Raw genomic sequence first — 15,594 nt, forward strand, 5'->3', positions numbered from 1 at the left:
ATGAGTAACTTAATATTTCTGGTTGTAAATGGCCCTAACAAAAACTGTTTAAAAGCTCTAATACACAGCACTCGTGTAACTTGCCGTCAGTAAACAGCACACAGCTGGCTCATGTTTACCAATCTGCCAAGTCTGTGATTGTTTCAGACTAAAAGATATCGTATCAGACTGAAAATATCTAGCCTGTGTCACTGCCTTTTAGGAGACAAATGTATTTTACTTTTAACCTTTAGACATTGCTTTCTGTTGATGGAGAGGTGTTAATACAAGATATTTGGATTTCAGTGGGGCAAATACACTCACTCTGTCTTCTTCTTTGATTTGAGGCTACTATAATCAATACTTTTATATTAACAATGGATCACATGTCTCCTTGTACATAAAAGGGAGCACTTGTTGTGCTGAGCCCACAGAGAGTGATCACCCTACTGTGGTGTTGCCTTCAGTTCAGAGGAGAGTTTTAGCAATTTTCAGCTTATTGTTTAGATTTTTGGGATTTACTAGTTAAGAACATTCTCATCATTGTTGTTTTCTTCCACGGCAGGCAGCTGTTTTTCAGCCAAAAAGCTCTAAAAGCCAACAGTACACTACCTACCCAGCACTAACTGGCAGACAAGTTAGCAACTTAAGCTTGTTTTCACCAAGCAGTCCAGTTTGTTACACATTAGAACGGTTATTTTTGCAGCTCCACTGTGAAAAGTAGTTCATCCATCCATCCATCCATCCATTTTGATCCACTTATCCAGGGCCGGGTCGCAGGGGCAGCAGGCCAAGTAAAGCACCCCAGATGCCCATCCTGCCCAGCAAACGCTTTCCAGCTTCTCCTGGGGGACCCCAAGGCGTTCCCGGGCCAGATGAGAAATGTTATCCCCTCAGCGTGCTCTGAGTCTACCCCGGAGCCTCCTACCACTGGGACATGGCCAGAACACCTCCAATGGGCGTTCTGGGCAAGTGGTGGATGGTTCCCACAGAACTTTTCCTCTCTGTCTCATTTTTTCTTCACCTCTCTGTTGGGGTACCTAGCGCACGGATCTGATACTGAAAGCCAGAGCTTGAGCTAGAACACTATAGTCCACTGATTGACCAATAGAGAATCATCACTCTTGCTCTACAAGGACTCAGACGGGGACTCTAAACACTCCAGCCTGTACCTTTTTGTTCTGAAAATATCTGCATGCTACACGATCAGTGGACGATCAGTGAGGTGAAGGCATTCCTCTGCATCGCCTGTAACAAGGAAAAACAGCGAGAGCTGGACCAAGCAGTGACATTATCTGGTAACAACCCTGCCTACATTTACTAGTACCGTCTGCAGTGGAAATACAAAACAGATCTGGGTTATGGTATATGTCCATACAAGCTACATACGGGCTCTAAATGCAGCATTACTGGCAAACATAGTGGCGCATTTAGCTGCTAAAGAGCCAGAGATTTCACTCAGAAGCTGGAGGAGACCAACACAGAGCTATATCAGTGGACTTAACATTCATCAGGTGTCCAGAGACATGACTCCCAGTGAATTCTAATGTTGAATTAGGATGTGTAAATATGCAACTGTTTACCAAATTAAATGAAAAGTCGGTATGGTCTGTTATTGCAGGTTTAGGTTCAACAGTCAAAATCTATCTAGATGCAGCTTTAGGTCAAAGCTTCTCTCTCCTTTGGACTTGGATAAAACATGACTGCACTGTGTTTGGTGGAGGTCCAGGTATGTCAACATATAGCTCGTTTGTCTATCATCAATATAATCAGTCTGTCGGTGCAGTAACTAGAGCAAAGAGCTAACAGGTCATAGATTAATAGACTTGATTGTCCACAATATGCATTTTTTTAATGCATGGTGCATTATTCATGCCTCCACAGATACATTTACATACAACAACGGAATACATGGTGTGTTACTGCAATTAGCGAGCTATGGAATATAGCACCAATATGTCTAAAATGTGCCTTTTTCCATCAAAGTGTCTTGTATCTGCTACCAGATGGAAGTAGAGTGAAAGGTGTTCGTGCAAAGGTATAACAGAAAAAATGTGTCAGACCAAAGTGCCACCCACACATCCTCCCTCATCCTGCCACTATCGCCTTCAATGGCCTGCCTGCTAACCATTACTGGGAAACACCTTCTTAGCATCTAGCACAGTAGCATCACATGCAATTAGCAACTAACCCCAGCAGGTGCAGTCGTGCTACACTTAACATGGGTGCTACTATGAGGAAAGTGGTTATCCCACAAGTCTACCTGTCTGAGGTGAGAACATGTGTGTGAGTGTTTTTGCACGTTTGTGTGTGTCCGTACAGTAAGTGAGTTTCTCTACGTGAGGCTATGTTGGTGAGGTTTCTCTGGCAGCAGGAGAGGATGCAGAGCACAAGCCACTTTTAACTGACTGGGGTAAACAGCAATGAGAGAAGATAAAGGGCAGAGTGAATGTCACATTACCCCAGCCCTTTGCCTCTGCTCACCGCAGCATCAGATAACTGCAGCAGGAAAAAAAAGTCTGGTTTCCTCTAGCATATAATTGGTTATCTTATTGCAATCTACTGCTCTCTTGCCTCTGCACAGAATAAAGCATGAAAGAGCAAAGAGTGAAGAAAAAAGGCTGAAGTTTTACTGTTCTGGCAGTGACTAAAATAAATCATTTTGAGCACAGGAAACACATTTAGCTATTTCTATAGGTGTGCACCAACATGGCACGGACTTTAACATGCAGCACAGTGTACAGTTATGGAAGGTGGGAAGGAAGTGTTGTCACTGTTGAATTACTGTTACTGATAATCAGGTTGTGGTCTGTTCACTTAGCACTAGTAATAGATATAAACACAAAAACATAGTTTTACTTAACAGGTACATGTGCAATATTATTGCCAACAATATCTGACTGTCGAATAGGTCATTCGTATAGTTTTAACAAAAGATAAAAAATTCACAGGAAGTCACATTGCAACACCTTTTTTTTTAAAAGCAAGCTTCCTGAAGAAAGGTCTATGTGTTATGTTTTGGGCATGAGTTGCAACATGTTTGTAAATAATTTTGTATTACATTTATTTAGATTATTTTTAAAATCATTATGGTCATTAAGTTAAAAGAGCTGTAAAAGATGAACTCCAAAAATGATAAATGTGCTGTTCTGACTCTTAGTTTCTATAGATGCACACATCGTGTGACCTGACTGTAACAGCCATAGGGGCGTATTTTGCACCTTTGCGTGTTTTCACACATATGTTGCTGCAATTAAGAAACATACCTCCTGACAGCATCTGTAAATTCCCGTAAGTTTGCCTGTTTTCAAATGCAAATATATACAATATTTGTGCTGTGTGGGGGAGAATACAAAATAATGACTTTTTAAAATGTGTTTACACATGTACGTGCGTGTTGTTGTAGCGATTTTCAGGAGTTTGAGTAAATATGTCTATAAAGAGCAATTTCATCACAACTCTAAATGTCCTCAGCTTGGAACCTCCAAAACAAAAGTGGGCCCAGGTCAGTGGCTTGAGGTACACCTTCCCAAATCAATTGGCTGACAAACAAAGGGGTTTCAGTAACTGGGGGCTGGACTACTGTATCTCACCACAGCAGTGGGCAGTCTTTTCCTAGCTGGATTGATGCCTGGAGGGGGGGCAGTGTGGAGCCTAACCCCTCGTTCACCCACACTGTACCGGGCCTGTGGTTAGAGAGAGAGAGACAGCAAGGGAGAAAAAGAGAAGAGACAGAGAAGACAAAAGTGGGGAAGGAAACGAGATGGCGGGGCTTTAGTTTGGGAGATACAAGCAGGGCATTTGTAAAGGAACATGTCAAGCCCCTTTACCCCCCACCCCCCAACTCCCTTGTGAACCTTTCCCTCCTTCTCCCTTTCTCCGGTTGCTCTGCTCTTTCCCTCATGCCCAGCACACGCGTGCAGGGGGAGGAGTAATGACATGAGACTTACACAGTGACTCTATGCAGCGCCGTGCTGGGGGAAGAATGGAGGTTAATGAGCTGACATCCCCTCCACCCCGAACACGCCTCCTCCCCATGCCCACCTCCCTGCTCTCTTGCACACGCTGACGAGCATACACACAAACCTCTGACAAAACAGTGGGGCTGAACGCTGGCACTGGGCCAAGGATCCGGAGACTTAAGGAGTATCATGGATCAACGAGTGGATTTACACCACGTATACATTAATAATCAGGAAATGAATACCACCTATGCTATAAATATGACCTGCCATATCAGCTCACATATTTAAAAGCGCACAGTGAAATTGAGCAAGAACACAAAGGTGGTTCAATGAGACAGAAACGCTCATTTGTAACCAGACAAAGATGGGGAAAGAGAAGGTGTGAGGTGGACTATTGCATGCGGTGTTTCTGTCGAGTATTAATAATTTACTCATAACGCCCACCTACCGGAAACTTGTGATATCTACATCACCTTATCAGTGAAAAAAAACAAAACCATAACAGCAGCCAGCCTTGCATATGTGAGAAGATGTTGATCAAATGATCACAATGACGACAATAACCTTGGTTGCTAAAAAGTGTAACACTTCACCCATCTGGCAGCCTACAGTTCATCTGGTAGAAAAATCTTAATTGTTACTTTTCAACTACACAATGAATGTTTAGCACTACCACAAACCCATGCCTCGGTGTTGGCGTGGACAGGGGGGAGGGGGCTTTTAAATCACAACATGGGCACTGGTGATGGATGATGACATCGTCCATTGGCCCAACCCTAATTTGAATCAAAGGGTTCATCCAGTTTACAAAATAATTCTGTGTCATGAGTCTGACTAAAATTCCCTCATTAGGTTTAAACTAAAGTGGAACTTTACCCCGAGTGGTGGCACTGAAGGGAATAACCAAACTCATTAGAATTCATCCTCTGGGGACCATGAAAGTTTCTACTAAACATCAAGCCATTCAACATTTCACTGCAAACCAAATCAACTTTTGAAAAGACAAATGGACAGTCAGTTACATAGATGGACCAACTAACACTCACCCTAAAGTCACGCTGCTACGATGACTACAGAAACAGTCCAACCGCAACTGACAGCATTTTATCAAACACTACACAACCGTTGACCTGTTAAGGACAAACAGCTCTTGCACACAGACCACAGACCACGGGTTAAACACATCATGCTATTATGGTGGATACAGTGCTGTGAATAACTGATCAGACCCTCAGATGCGCCCCCCATTTCTCGGTTGTCACGTGGTGTTGTGTTGGCGTATAAGATGTTAAATAAAACCTCAGTGGCCTTTAAGTTGCATCACCGGAAAACCAGCAAGTAAAGGTGACAACTTTTAACAGATAAGAGTTCATCTGAGCTGAAGCATGCACAGAAATAAATAAAAGACACACACAGAGGTAAAAGTGTGGTTTAAATGAACCCTTGAGTAGAGTAAAAGTTAGCTGAATGCAAGTTAATGTAAAGAAATGACATTTGCATGAGCCAATCGAAGGTTAAATAAACAGATGCAGGTGCACATGAGGCAGATTTATTAGTTTACCAATGAGACATCCCAAGACTGCTGGTGTTTAATCTATGTTTAATATAAGCCCTTGCTATTCGTAGAGCTCCACAACGGCCTGCTGCGCGTCTGGTTGACAGCTCCATCACACTTTCCACACCCTGTCTTGAGAGACCGGACGCTACAATCTCAACTACAAGCTTTCGAAACTGGAGTTAAGAGACATTTAATTTCTTTTTAATAAAATGTCACTGGAAGGTATCCTGCTGTAATAGCTGATGTGCCTTAATTACCTCAAATAAAACCAGTAAAAAATGTAAAAAGCATGAGGGTAAAATAACATCTTTCATGAAATAAAAGAACATTACCAAAAGCAGAAATAGAATTGATAATGGCGCAGCGAAACACTTTTACAGAGCTTGAAAACAATGGAAGATGGATGGTTAGTCATTAGCGCCCATTGTGAATCTTTCCAGTGAGTAATTTGTGGGAAGGCTTACTGCATTTTTAATATTCTTAAACTGAAGAGCCCTAAGAACACAAACTCCATAAAATAATAACAGGCATTTCACCTTAGCACTATCCGAACCTCTCAATTATTTACCGCTAATGAATTGCCTCGGGCAATATTCTTCCTAAGTACAATATCAACCATCCCAGAGAGGCTGAATCTGCTCGCTCAAATACTTAAATACATTTACTCAATTATGCTCACTGTCCCTAATATGAAAGAGACAAGGATGTGCGAGCCTTCTTCTCCTCACTATTCCATATGCTCTGTTTCAGCCTTGGTATTTCACGAAAATCCTCACATGCACTGCAGCTCTTACGATGATTAATTGATAAAACGTTTCCATAGAAAAAGCAATAACAAGGTTCTTGTCTTTTCCTCTGTTTTTGCATCTGTGGAGTGGGAGGATACAATAAAAGGATGTTTTCTGTTGTTGTGGTGTCTAGCCTCAGTAACATAACAGTACTGCAGGCCAGTTGCCAGGCATCCACCGGGCTTTGCACTTTGCAGCCAAACATGCCACCTTGAATATCTCGTTGTTGCTACCACATTGCTGATGAGCCTTCAGGGGCCTGAAGGAGCCTGCAGAGAGTGGAGCACCACACCACCAGCTCCCAACACAGGTAACCAACAGGTAGGAAAAGAATGGACACAAGCAGGAAGAGGATATAATGGCACAGTATATCAGTGTAGTATAATTGTGTGAGTAATGAAGGTATCAAACATTAACAGTGTGAGTGCAGCTCCACAGTCGCCTATATGTCTCAAAACAAAGTCTCCGCTAAGTGCAGGAAACTGAATAACCTTCAGTTTATAAACTCATCACTTAAGTGAATGTAAATAGATTCTACCATCTGTTTCTGCTTCTTCTATAGGGGACGTCTTCATACCGGGGGATACTGTGTATCTATGTTTGTGTGCTTAAGCCACTGCTTGTTATGTGTTTATTTATCCCTCCTGACAGCTAATGCACAAACTCAGGCAAACTTTTATTCTCTATACTTCCTTATTTAACTTCCTCCTTTCCAAAAAAAAATCTAAACATCTCAACGTGAACCACACAGTATTTGTGAAAAGCATGTTCTTTAGAAAGTGCACATGTGAAATATAAACCATGTCAGTTTTTTCACATTTGAAATATATTTTCACAAAAGCTGATTTTTTTTTTTTTTACAATTTTCGCACAGGCCCACAGATAAGGGGGGGATCCAGACATTATCATTAATTTAATTAATGATAAGCAACTTTTATTTTGAACCAAAATATTCATCATTAGTTATTAAAAAAACAAATATATGTTTTGTATTAATATGTAGCCTATTTCATATTGACGCCCCTGCTCTTGAAAATGGTATAAGCCATTTTATTTTGTAGCAACTGTTATGGAAAAAAAAAAAAAAAAAAAAAATCAAAGCTGCACGTACTCATGAACGGGCCAGTACCACTTTTTGTGTCCACTATGTGGTGCTACAGAATACACTAATTACACATCATGCTTCTGTCAACCCACTATGCAAATTTCAGGTAAAATAAAATAACTGTCAGACAAGTCTTACTTCCTGTTGCCGGTCGGTAGCATAGTCACTATGACACATAAAAAACCTGCAGGCAGGAAATTGACCTGAGAAATTCATTGTTCTAAACTAGGTGAGAGGCTGCAAGCGCATGGGTTGATATCATAGACTGCATAATAATTAAAGTAGCTACCATAGCATCACCAACTGGTTTGTAGACTCTTGATTTTGAAGCCTTGAGTTTGACATTTAAGCCACGGCCATCTTGTTTTTTTAGAGCTATATTTGAAAGGGAGGCTAGTGCCATGGACAAGTGAGGGGTGGATCAGACTGAGCACCTGAGGACAATATCCACAGACAGCCTGTCACTCACAGAGGCTCTATCCTTAATTACGCATAACTTTAAGCTTTAATAAAATGTGAGGAGGTGAGTTATTTTAAAATTCACTCCCTGTGCAGTTGTCATGAACGATGAAATAAGCTACAGGGACCAAAATCATTTTTTTTGTACCAGGCTGTAAACATGTTTACTGCTGCTTTCATAAATATATATTTACTAAAGTGTAATGCAATTCACATACAAATGGAAGCTTTCTCATCGGCTTAGAATGATTTCTCTATATATACACAGGCAGGGTGCGGTCTGCTGGAGGCTGCCCTCTTGCGTTGGCATATTTGAATACAGTGGCCGAAAGGGATATATGCGCTTCGCCTTTCGTGTTTACCTAGAACTTGCCATCACTGGAGACGGTTAAGGTGAAGATCAATCTGGGGCGCTTCTGCGTGAACCTGCTTTGTACTTTTATGATTCTGTCACACTTTAAATGGAAGAACACACATATGTTTTGCCCCGTAAGAGGGCAACCACGCCACCAAATAAAAGAAAAAGGTCAGATAAGCAAGGACGGGACAAAACGCGAGCGAATATTGGCGTTGCTTATTCCAGGTGGAAAGAACTCCTGTGGAAGAACACTCTGGAAACGCATGTATTATAATCATACCAACCTATATTTGCCGCACTGTGCCGTGACTATCACATAAAACGTGTTATTTTAGCATTACTGTGCTAATGTTTGCTCGCGTTACCAAAACAATCAGAGATAAAACACTCCCAACATAACGTTATATCTCACAGATAACCTATATGTCACTGGTAAGCTATAACATATTGTAGCGTCCGCCAGGACATGTGGAAAGGATGACGCAGTTATTCGGCAAACCACTGTTTATTACTGAACAGTACAGGTTACTGTTGGCCGTAACCACGCCAAAACAACCCACAAACAAGAACTTAGCTGTAACTCCAACTGCGCACTCCTGCTCTCTCCTCCAGCTCGCTTATACACACACCAGCACGCGCACTCACACAGCCTCATCCCCATCACACACGCACCCCGCCCCCCTTCCTATACTCATTCAATCCCAAACATGCCATTAACTCACTGAACATTGACATTATAACAACATTTACTGCAGGGTCGCTACAATATCGTAACATGGTTTAGATTCCTAAATAAATATTCACCTCATCACTACTTGAAACACTTGAAAGACTTGTGGATGATGCCATCTCTGTCTGCGCAAGGCTTTTTGACCTACGAGGCCACCGTCACTTACCCGACGGGAGGGGTGAGCAAGTGAGCGCGAGTGAGCCCTGCAATCTAGAATTTGACCGCTGATGTCACTGTTACTCACCATTTTTACACACTGAGGGTTAAAGTTGGGCATTTTAACATGGGTGTCTATGGGGAGTGACTCGCTTTTGAAGCCAGCCCCAAGTGGCCATTGGAAGAACTGCAGTTTCTGGCACTTGTATGTTGGCTTCTTTTTCTCAGCCCCAGAGGCTGATATGAGTAAAGTAAATTAGGGGCCTATTCACTGAACCTTATCAGGGGCCTAGCCACTTATATGTAGGAGCCTTTTTTACATATTATATTGTTTATACATGTAATAAACTATAAATAAGCTATAGAAAACAGTTGGCCTCAAGCCTGAATGTAATACAAGGGCTGTAGTCCTGTGATTTTGTGCCTCCTTTTTGGGTTCCAGTGTGCTTGAGCATGTGCAAGTGTTTATAAATGCGCATATTTTATACATCTGCAGTCCATTCAAAGTAAGAAACTGAGCATTCAGCTGTATTTCTGTGATCGACGTCGTTATCACCATTCAATCAGAGCAAAATTTCACAACCATGATCCTTCCACTGTGCAACAGAGCAGTTCAGGCCTGACTAGCTTTAGTCAATTCCATGCTATCTGGCTGTAATCATCAGTCTTTGGCTGTAACTACACCAGAGAGAAATTTAAGTGCAAAGGATCCCGTTCCTAGACAGCTGGTGGTTGTAAATTCCTATCAGGGAATACAAAAAAAAAAAAAAAACAGGGCGGGAGGGAGAGAGTTTGAAAGAAAACATATACTATTTTCATTTCAACTGCTTTAGGGATTAAGGCTCAGGGCTCTAGAAAAAACTGCATTAAAATAATCCACCATTTGCATGTTTTATCTCACAAAGGAGGCTCACATACACACACATACACACCAACCCCCACTCTCCCTCCCTCCCTCCCTCCTTCCCTCCCTCCTCCCTTCTTCTCCTCTGTCCCCTCCCCCATTCTGGGTGAGCTCACATACACATACACACACATGCACACGCTCATACGCACGTCACACATATACACACTGTCATCATTAAACACACACACACACACACACACACACACATCGAGATCAACCTGCTGCCATCTGCTCTACACGCTCTGTACAATCCTCGCAGAATACATTATTCACTACAATACATCACATCACATTCCCTCAATGTCACAGCCTTGTGGTGGAGAAGAGTGAGGGAGAGAGAATGGGCGAAAGAGGAGAGCAAAACAGCTATTGTACTCTGAAGATACAGAGAAACAGAGTGAGAAACAGACACAGAGAGTAATAGACAGAGAGAAACGGGGGGGGGGGGGGTTTGGCCTGTTACATGGTACATTGGTAGAGAAAATTAAAGACAGTTTGATTTGGCTTTTGGGTGAAACAAGGTTGTCAGAGAAACTTTTTCCAGTTACACCTACAAGGCTAGATTAAAGCTCCTGACAAGGAGGTTAGTGTATGAGAGTGAAGGATAAGAGTGGCTGAGAAAGTGAGAAAGAGAGGCACCTGGCAGAACTGGCAGCAGAATATACAGTATAACTCTGTGTCTCACAGCAACTTCTTGTTTCTTCTTTCTTTATTTAATGGTTTCAAGTGTTACAGGATGAGGCTGGTGTTATTTGATATTGTTTGTAATAGTCGACAATTCAATGAAAAGACCAAACCCAGCAATGCGTTCGTCTATCCCTCAATGCTTTCCAACTCACCTCAATCTTTAAAAATGGGTCACAGTTTCATTTTTCAAAAAGCCACTCTAATCAATATTTTATATGAGCAATTGATCAAAAGACTTTGTGTACTCTGAAAGGGAGTCGCACTCAGACTGACAACTCCAGAGAAATATCTACGGAGCTCTTTTAGCATCTTTCAGCTCATTGTTTTGATTTTACGGCACATAGCTTTGCTGTTTGGTTCACTGTCACCGCTCTCATCTGCAGTGTTTGCAACTGCAACAAGCAGCAGATTAAAAACAAATAAATTAATTGATTTAACAGACAAAGCCTGAGACTGCCTATTGAACTTTTATCCTTTTCCTTCCAAAATTATCGCATGAATGCAGGTTCTTTTCAAGCAAGGAAACCTGTTTAAATTACGTGATAGACTGCTTTCCCGCTGCTAGTGGAGACAAGTATGCCTCTTTTTTTTCTTGATGGTGTGCCACGTTTAACATCATGGACAGGACTGAAAACAGGTCAATAAATAGTAGAAAGCAGCATGGAGGCCACTCATGTGCTGCTTGGGCGGAGACAGATGTTGTTTTTGTGGTGGTGCGTCATTGCATTGTGACAACAAAGGAGCTAAACTTGGTGCATCCACCTGGGGGGGGGGGGCAGTATTTCCATCACTGTCGATCGAAGCCGATTGGAGCGATAGCCGATAAATACTCGCGACTACTGCCTGCTACTCATTTGAATACTGATTGTGTCCTTTCCCAATAAATACAAAAGCCAGATGTTTGTGGGTGTTACTGTGTTGTAGTCCAGTGGTAAAAGGACTACTGAGGAGCATTTCGCAGCTAAAAACATGTTTCCCAGAGGAGCTGGTGGAGAGCAACACAGAGCAAAAAGGAGCATGATCACTGGATCTACATTTGCCAGGTGGACGGATCACGACTCCAAATGAATGTTAATGTTGCTTCATGTCTGCTGGATGTGTAAATAGGCAACTGTTTGCTGGAAAGTTTGCCAATTCTGGGTTTACAGCTTGTTGGCAGCCAAAAAATCAATTTATTCAGGTTAACCACAAACTCAAACAGGAGTAAAGTGCATTTTTGGGGCAAAATACACACAGCAAACTTGTGAGTAAGTGCAGGACCAAGATGGTGTGGCTCATTTTGTTTTTATTCATTTTTCATGGAGGGCTGTGGGACAAAGGTACGTCAGGATCAGGCTTCAGACGACACTTGTTAGTCCGAGAGATTCATGTTGGTTTGGTATTTTCATCGGATTTGTTGACGATTAAAACAAATTAGCTTTATTCTTCTATCATTTGTCAATGTGCTGTGTATCACCACTTTTTTAATGCATCACTGTATGTATAATGTACTTTGTTTATAGGCTTCACTGAATAGACTTTAAATAAAAGAAATACATTAAAAAATGAATAGATTTCTGTTTGCTTTGTTTACATGTTTAACTCTGTCCTTGTTATTTCTTGTGTGCAAAGCATGAACATGTGTGTGTGCGTTTGTATGTGTGTGTGTCACCATTGTGCGGTGGCAGAGCAGAGGGAGTGAACAGCTGGCAGGCCCACACTTGACTACGTATTGACCTGCTTTGCATTCACCTGTTATTCAGCCGAACCTAATGTTTCCACTTGGCTCTGCTGCAGCTGAGCTGCAATTAACCTCGCTGTGAGAGCAACGCAAGCAAGTCTTAAGTAATTTGTCAAAGTAGTTTGTTGAACTTTGCTAAATGTCATTCTACCTAATCGTGGAGAATTAATAGTTTTTTACTTTCATTTTCTTTGTGAACAGAAGAAGAGTGTTTTTTTAACCCTTCTCACCATTACAGTACCTTTAAATACAGCCTACATTCGATACGTCGCTAACATGCTATTTTTTACACTCTTAAGGTTTTCAGTGGGGTGCAGGTGATCTCCTGACTGCACATAATTAGCCTTTGCAAATGTCATTTGCCTGTCTAAACACCCCATTTGAATGGTAGAAAGATTTGCTGCATCACAAGCTTCCCTTCTCTCCACTCCACTCCTCCTCTTCGCCTCCTCTCGTTTTTTCCCACCCTCCATCCCCCCCCCCCCCCTTTTTCCCAGATGCTCTCTCGGCTCTTGTCTGTGTTTGGGCTGCGACTGCAAGGGGTCACCGCCTGCCTTGTTCTCACACGTGGAGCGCTGTGTGTGTGTGTGTGTGTGTGTGTGAGAGAGAGAAAGAAACAGCACACACTTGTCTATGAATGATTATATGAATGAATGTGTGTGCATGTGCAAGAACGTCCAAAAAAAAAAGAAGTGTGTGAGTGTGTGAATTTATCCCAATGTCTGTACAGTTGAGCCTGAGTGCCTTTCCCACTGTGTGTGTTTCAAAGTGTTTGAGTGTGTATCTTCCTCTGTGTGTGAGTGTGTGTGTGCCTTGCGAGCTCAGTGCCAGGTCTCTCTAATGAGTCTGTCAGGCGCTGTTAGCGACGGCGTGCTCCCCTGGCTCAGCGCACTCCTACAGACACACTGTGATTAGCCGGGCCAACGGCACGCCACCGGGCCAGATTAAACACTCACCACGCCGCCAGGGAACACACACACACACACACACACACACACACACACACACACACACACACACTCAGCACAGCACACATTAGAGCAAGCATTACACTCGCCCGCGAAAGCACCGCACACACACACACACGCACATATTCACAGACGTACTTAGACACACACAGCTTCATCATCATCGTGCCCATTAGCAAGCTCTGATACAGTAACACGTACTTGCCCTCCAGAGCCAGGTGTTGACGCCAATAGAATTGAAAATGAATGTGAAATATAAACATAATACAAGCCACCTATGGCACCGGCAAAATGCTAATATTTCATTAATCTGTCTGTCTTTATTGAATTCCTGTCTGCCGCTAATCTTGAACATCACTCAGAATTAAGGCCAGCCCTTCTGGCTCCAACAGCTTTCAACATCTTCATTAAAGCGACATGATTCACTAATTACAGGTAATTACCCTTTAATGAGCGGCCCAGATGAATGAGCAGATATGCAGAGGAGGGGCAGGCCTGAGGACACGTCGTTTTTCATTCCTCAAGGGCCGAGAGCAGACTCTGACTGGGTGTTACAGCTTGACCGTTGGCTGAGACATGGCGGTCTGGTTATAAAAGGCTGGCTACACATCTGTCAGACATAAACCTGGTGTATGATACAGGATACTGAATGTAAGTTATTAGACTATTCACACCAGATGGGTACATACTGGGTTGTCTCAGTTTACCCCAAACCAGTAGTTCTGTACACGTCACACTATAATCACAGGAATATAGAAGTACTTGCATTGAAGTTTTCTGGTTCGTAACCCCTTAATATAAATCAGTGTCTGCCTGTCACAGGCTGCGTCTGAATTATTAGCACTTCCTTTTAAGTTTTAGCTGGTAAGATTTTGCACAGAAGGAGGAAGCACATAAGGAAGGGATTTCTTAATGGCTAATAAGAAAAGGAAGAATATCTAGAGCGAACAAAACCAGTTTCAATGTTCATGTGAGCACCTGACTACCATAAAAATGTGCATCAATCATTTAATGCATAAGAAAAATAAGTCCCCCAACCCATACAACCATGTAAGTCATTTGTTCCTACCTACTGGCTGTGTAAAGTAATGGACGTAGCTACCACGATATAATCCATTGGTTCATGAACTCACATTTGGCATTTTGGTCATCGCCATCTTGTTTTTGAAGCCAGAAGTGACCATATTTGGACAAGAGGGTAGAGCTTAGGAGGGGCGAAGGGTGGATCTAACTGAAAGCCCAAAGACACTGCTGTGGTAGCAACTTGTCACAAAGTAGCCACGCCACAAAGCATACCCTGTTTTATCATCCATTTTATTCTAAATAGGACCAGACTTTACCAAATGAACATCAAGCTGTATTGAAGAAGACTTGAAACTACTGTTTGAGGTCATAACTCATCAGCAAAATGTTTACTGAAGTAATAAATCAGGTGAGATGTTGCGCCATTTTCTCATTGACTTTTGTCAGTGGAGTTGCCCCCTGCTGACCATTAGACAGAATGCAGGCTTAAGGCACCTCCACATTCGCTTCACTTTTCAGCTCTGGATATAACTCCTTCTTCCTAACCTCTCATACAACCAACACGAGCATTTCCTAAATTAGTCAGCCTACCAGCAGCAGAAGATCAACACATCGTAGAATAGGTCATATATGTATATATGCATACGTTAATGGTTACAGATTTAAACACATTATGAATTCACTGTGAACAACATGGTGAAATGGTTACAACTGAACCAAAACTATTCATGGTTTGGCTTAAAAAAAAGTATGTTTCTTAGTAACTTTATGTGACAAATGTCAAGGGACATAGTGTAGCTACATACTACACTATATAGTTAAAATAACTCAGCATTGACTTGTAGTTTCACACGGTATGCAAAAACAGTTTCTTGGGTGAAAGTCCTGTGTTTGTTTGATCCCACCTATCCACCCTGGCCTCCTCCCTATGTAGACTTTCTCATTCTTTATACTGCATCACCTGACTTCCTCCTTTGCTTCTGTCATAATTACTGCAGCCACCTCACTTTTTGACCCCTCAGATACATCTTAAGGCCCAGTGGATGGCTCTCTACCCCCAGACTGAAAACCACTGTTAAATATTATATGACTTTAACAGGATTGTGGTGTTTCCATGTCATTAATAGTTGTCTGTGTAATGTTATCTAAATACATTCAATCTATTTGAAGCTGCAGTTGGTGACTTTATGA

The 15,594-nt window shown here is 42.1% G+C and overlaps 1 protein-coding gene across 3 annotated transcripts in view; it reads right to left on the minus strand.

Annotated features, from left to right (window-relative positions):
* LOC125892227 (thymocyte selection-associated high mobility group box protein TOX-like) overlaps positions 1-15,594 on the minus strand; it is a 102,596-nt gene that overhangs the window by 62,215 nt on the left and 24,787 nt on the right. For 2 of the 3 annotated variants that reach the window (XM_049582074.1, XM_049582073.1), the window contains exon 2: positions 3,573-3,665. The exons of the other annotated variant lie outside the window; for it this stretch is intronic. In XM_049582074.1, the coding sequence (XP_049438031.1) occupies positions 3,573-3,665 (93 nt within the window). The remainder of the gene's footprint in view (positions 1-3,572; positions 3,666-15,594) is intronic. 3 annotated transcript variants of the gene reach the window in all.

Source organism: Epinephelus fuscoguttatus, linkage group LG7 (assembly GCF_011397635.1).
Source record: "Epinephelus fuscoguttatus linkage group LG7, E.fuscoguttatus.final_Chr_v1".
Taxonomy (NCBI): Eukaryota; Metazoa; Chordata; class Actinopteri; order Perciformes; family Serranidae; genus Epinephelus; species Epinephelus fuscoguttatus.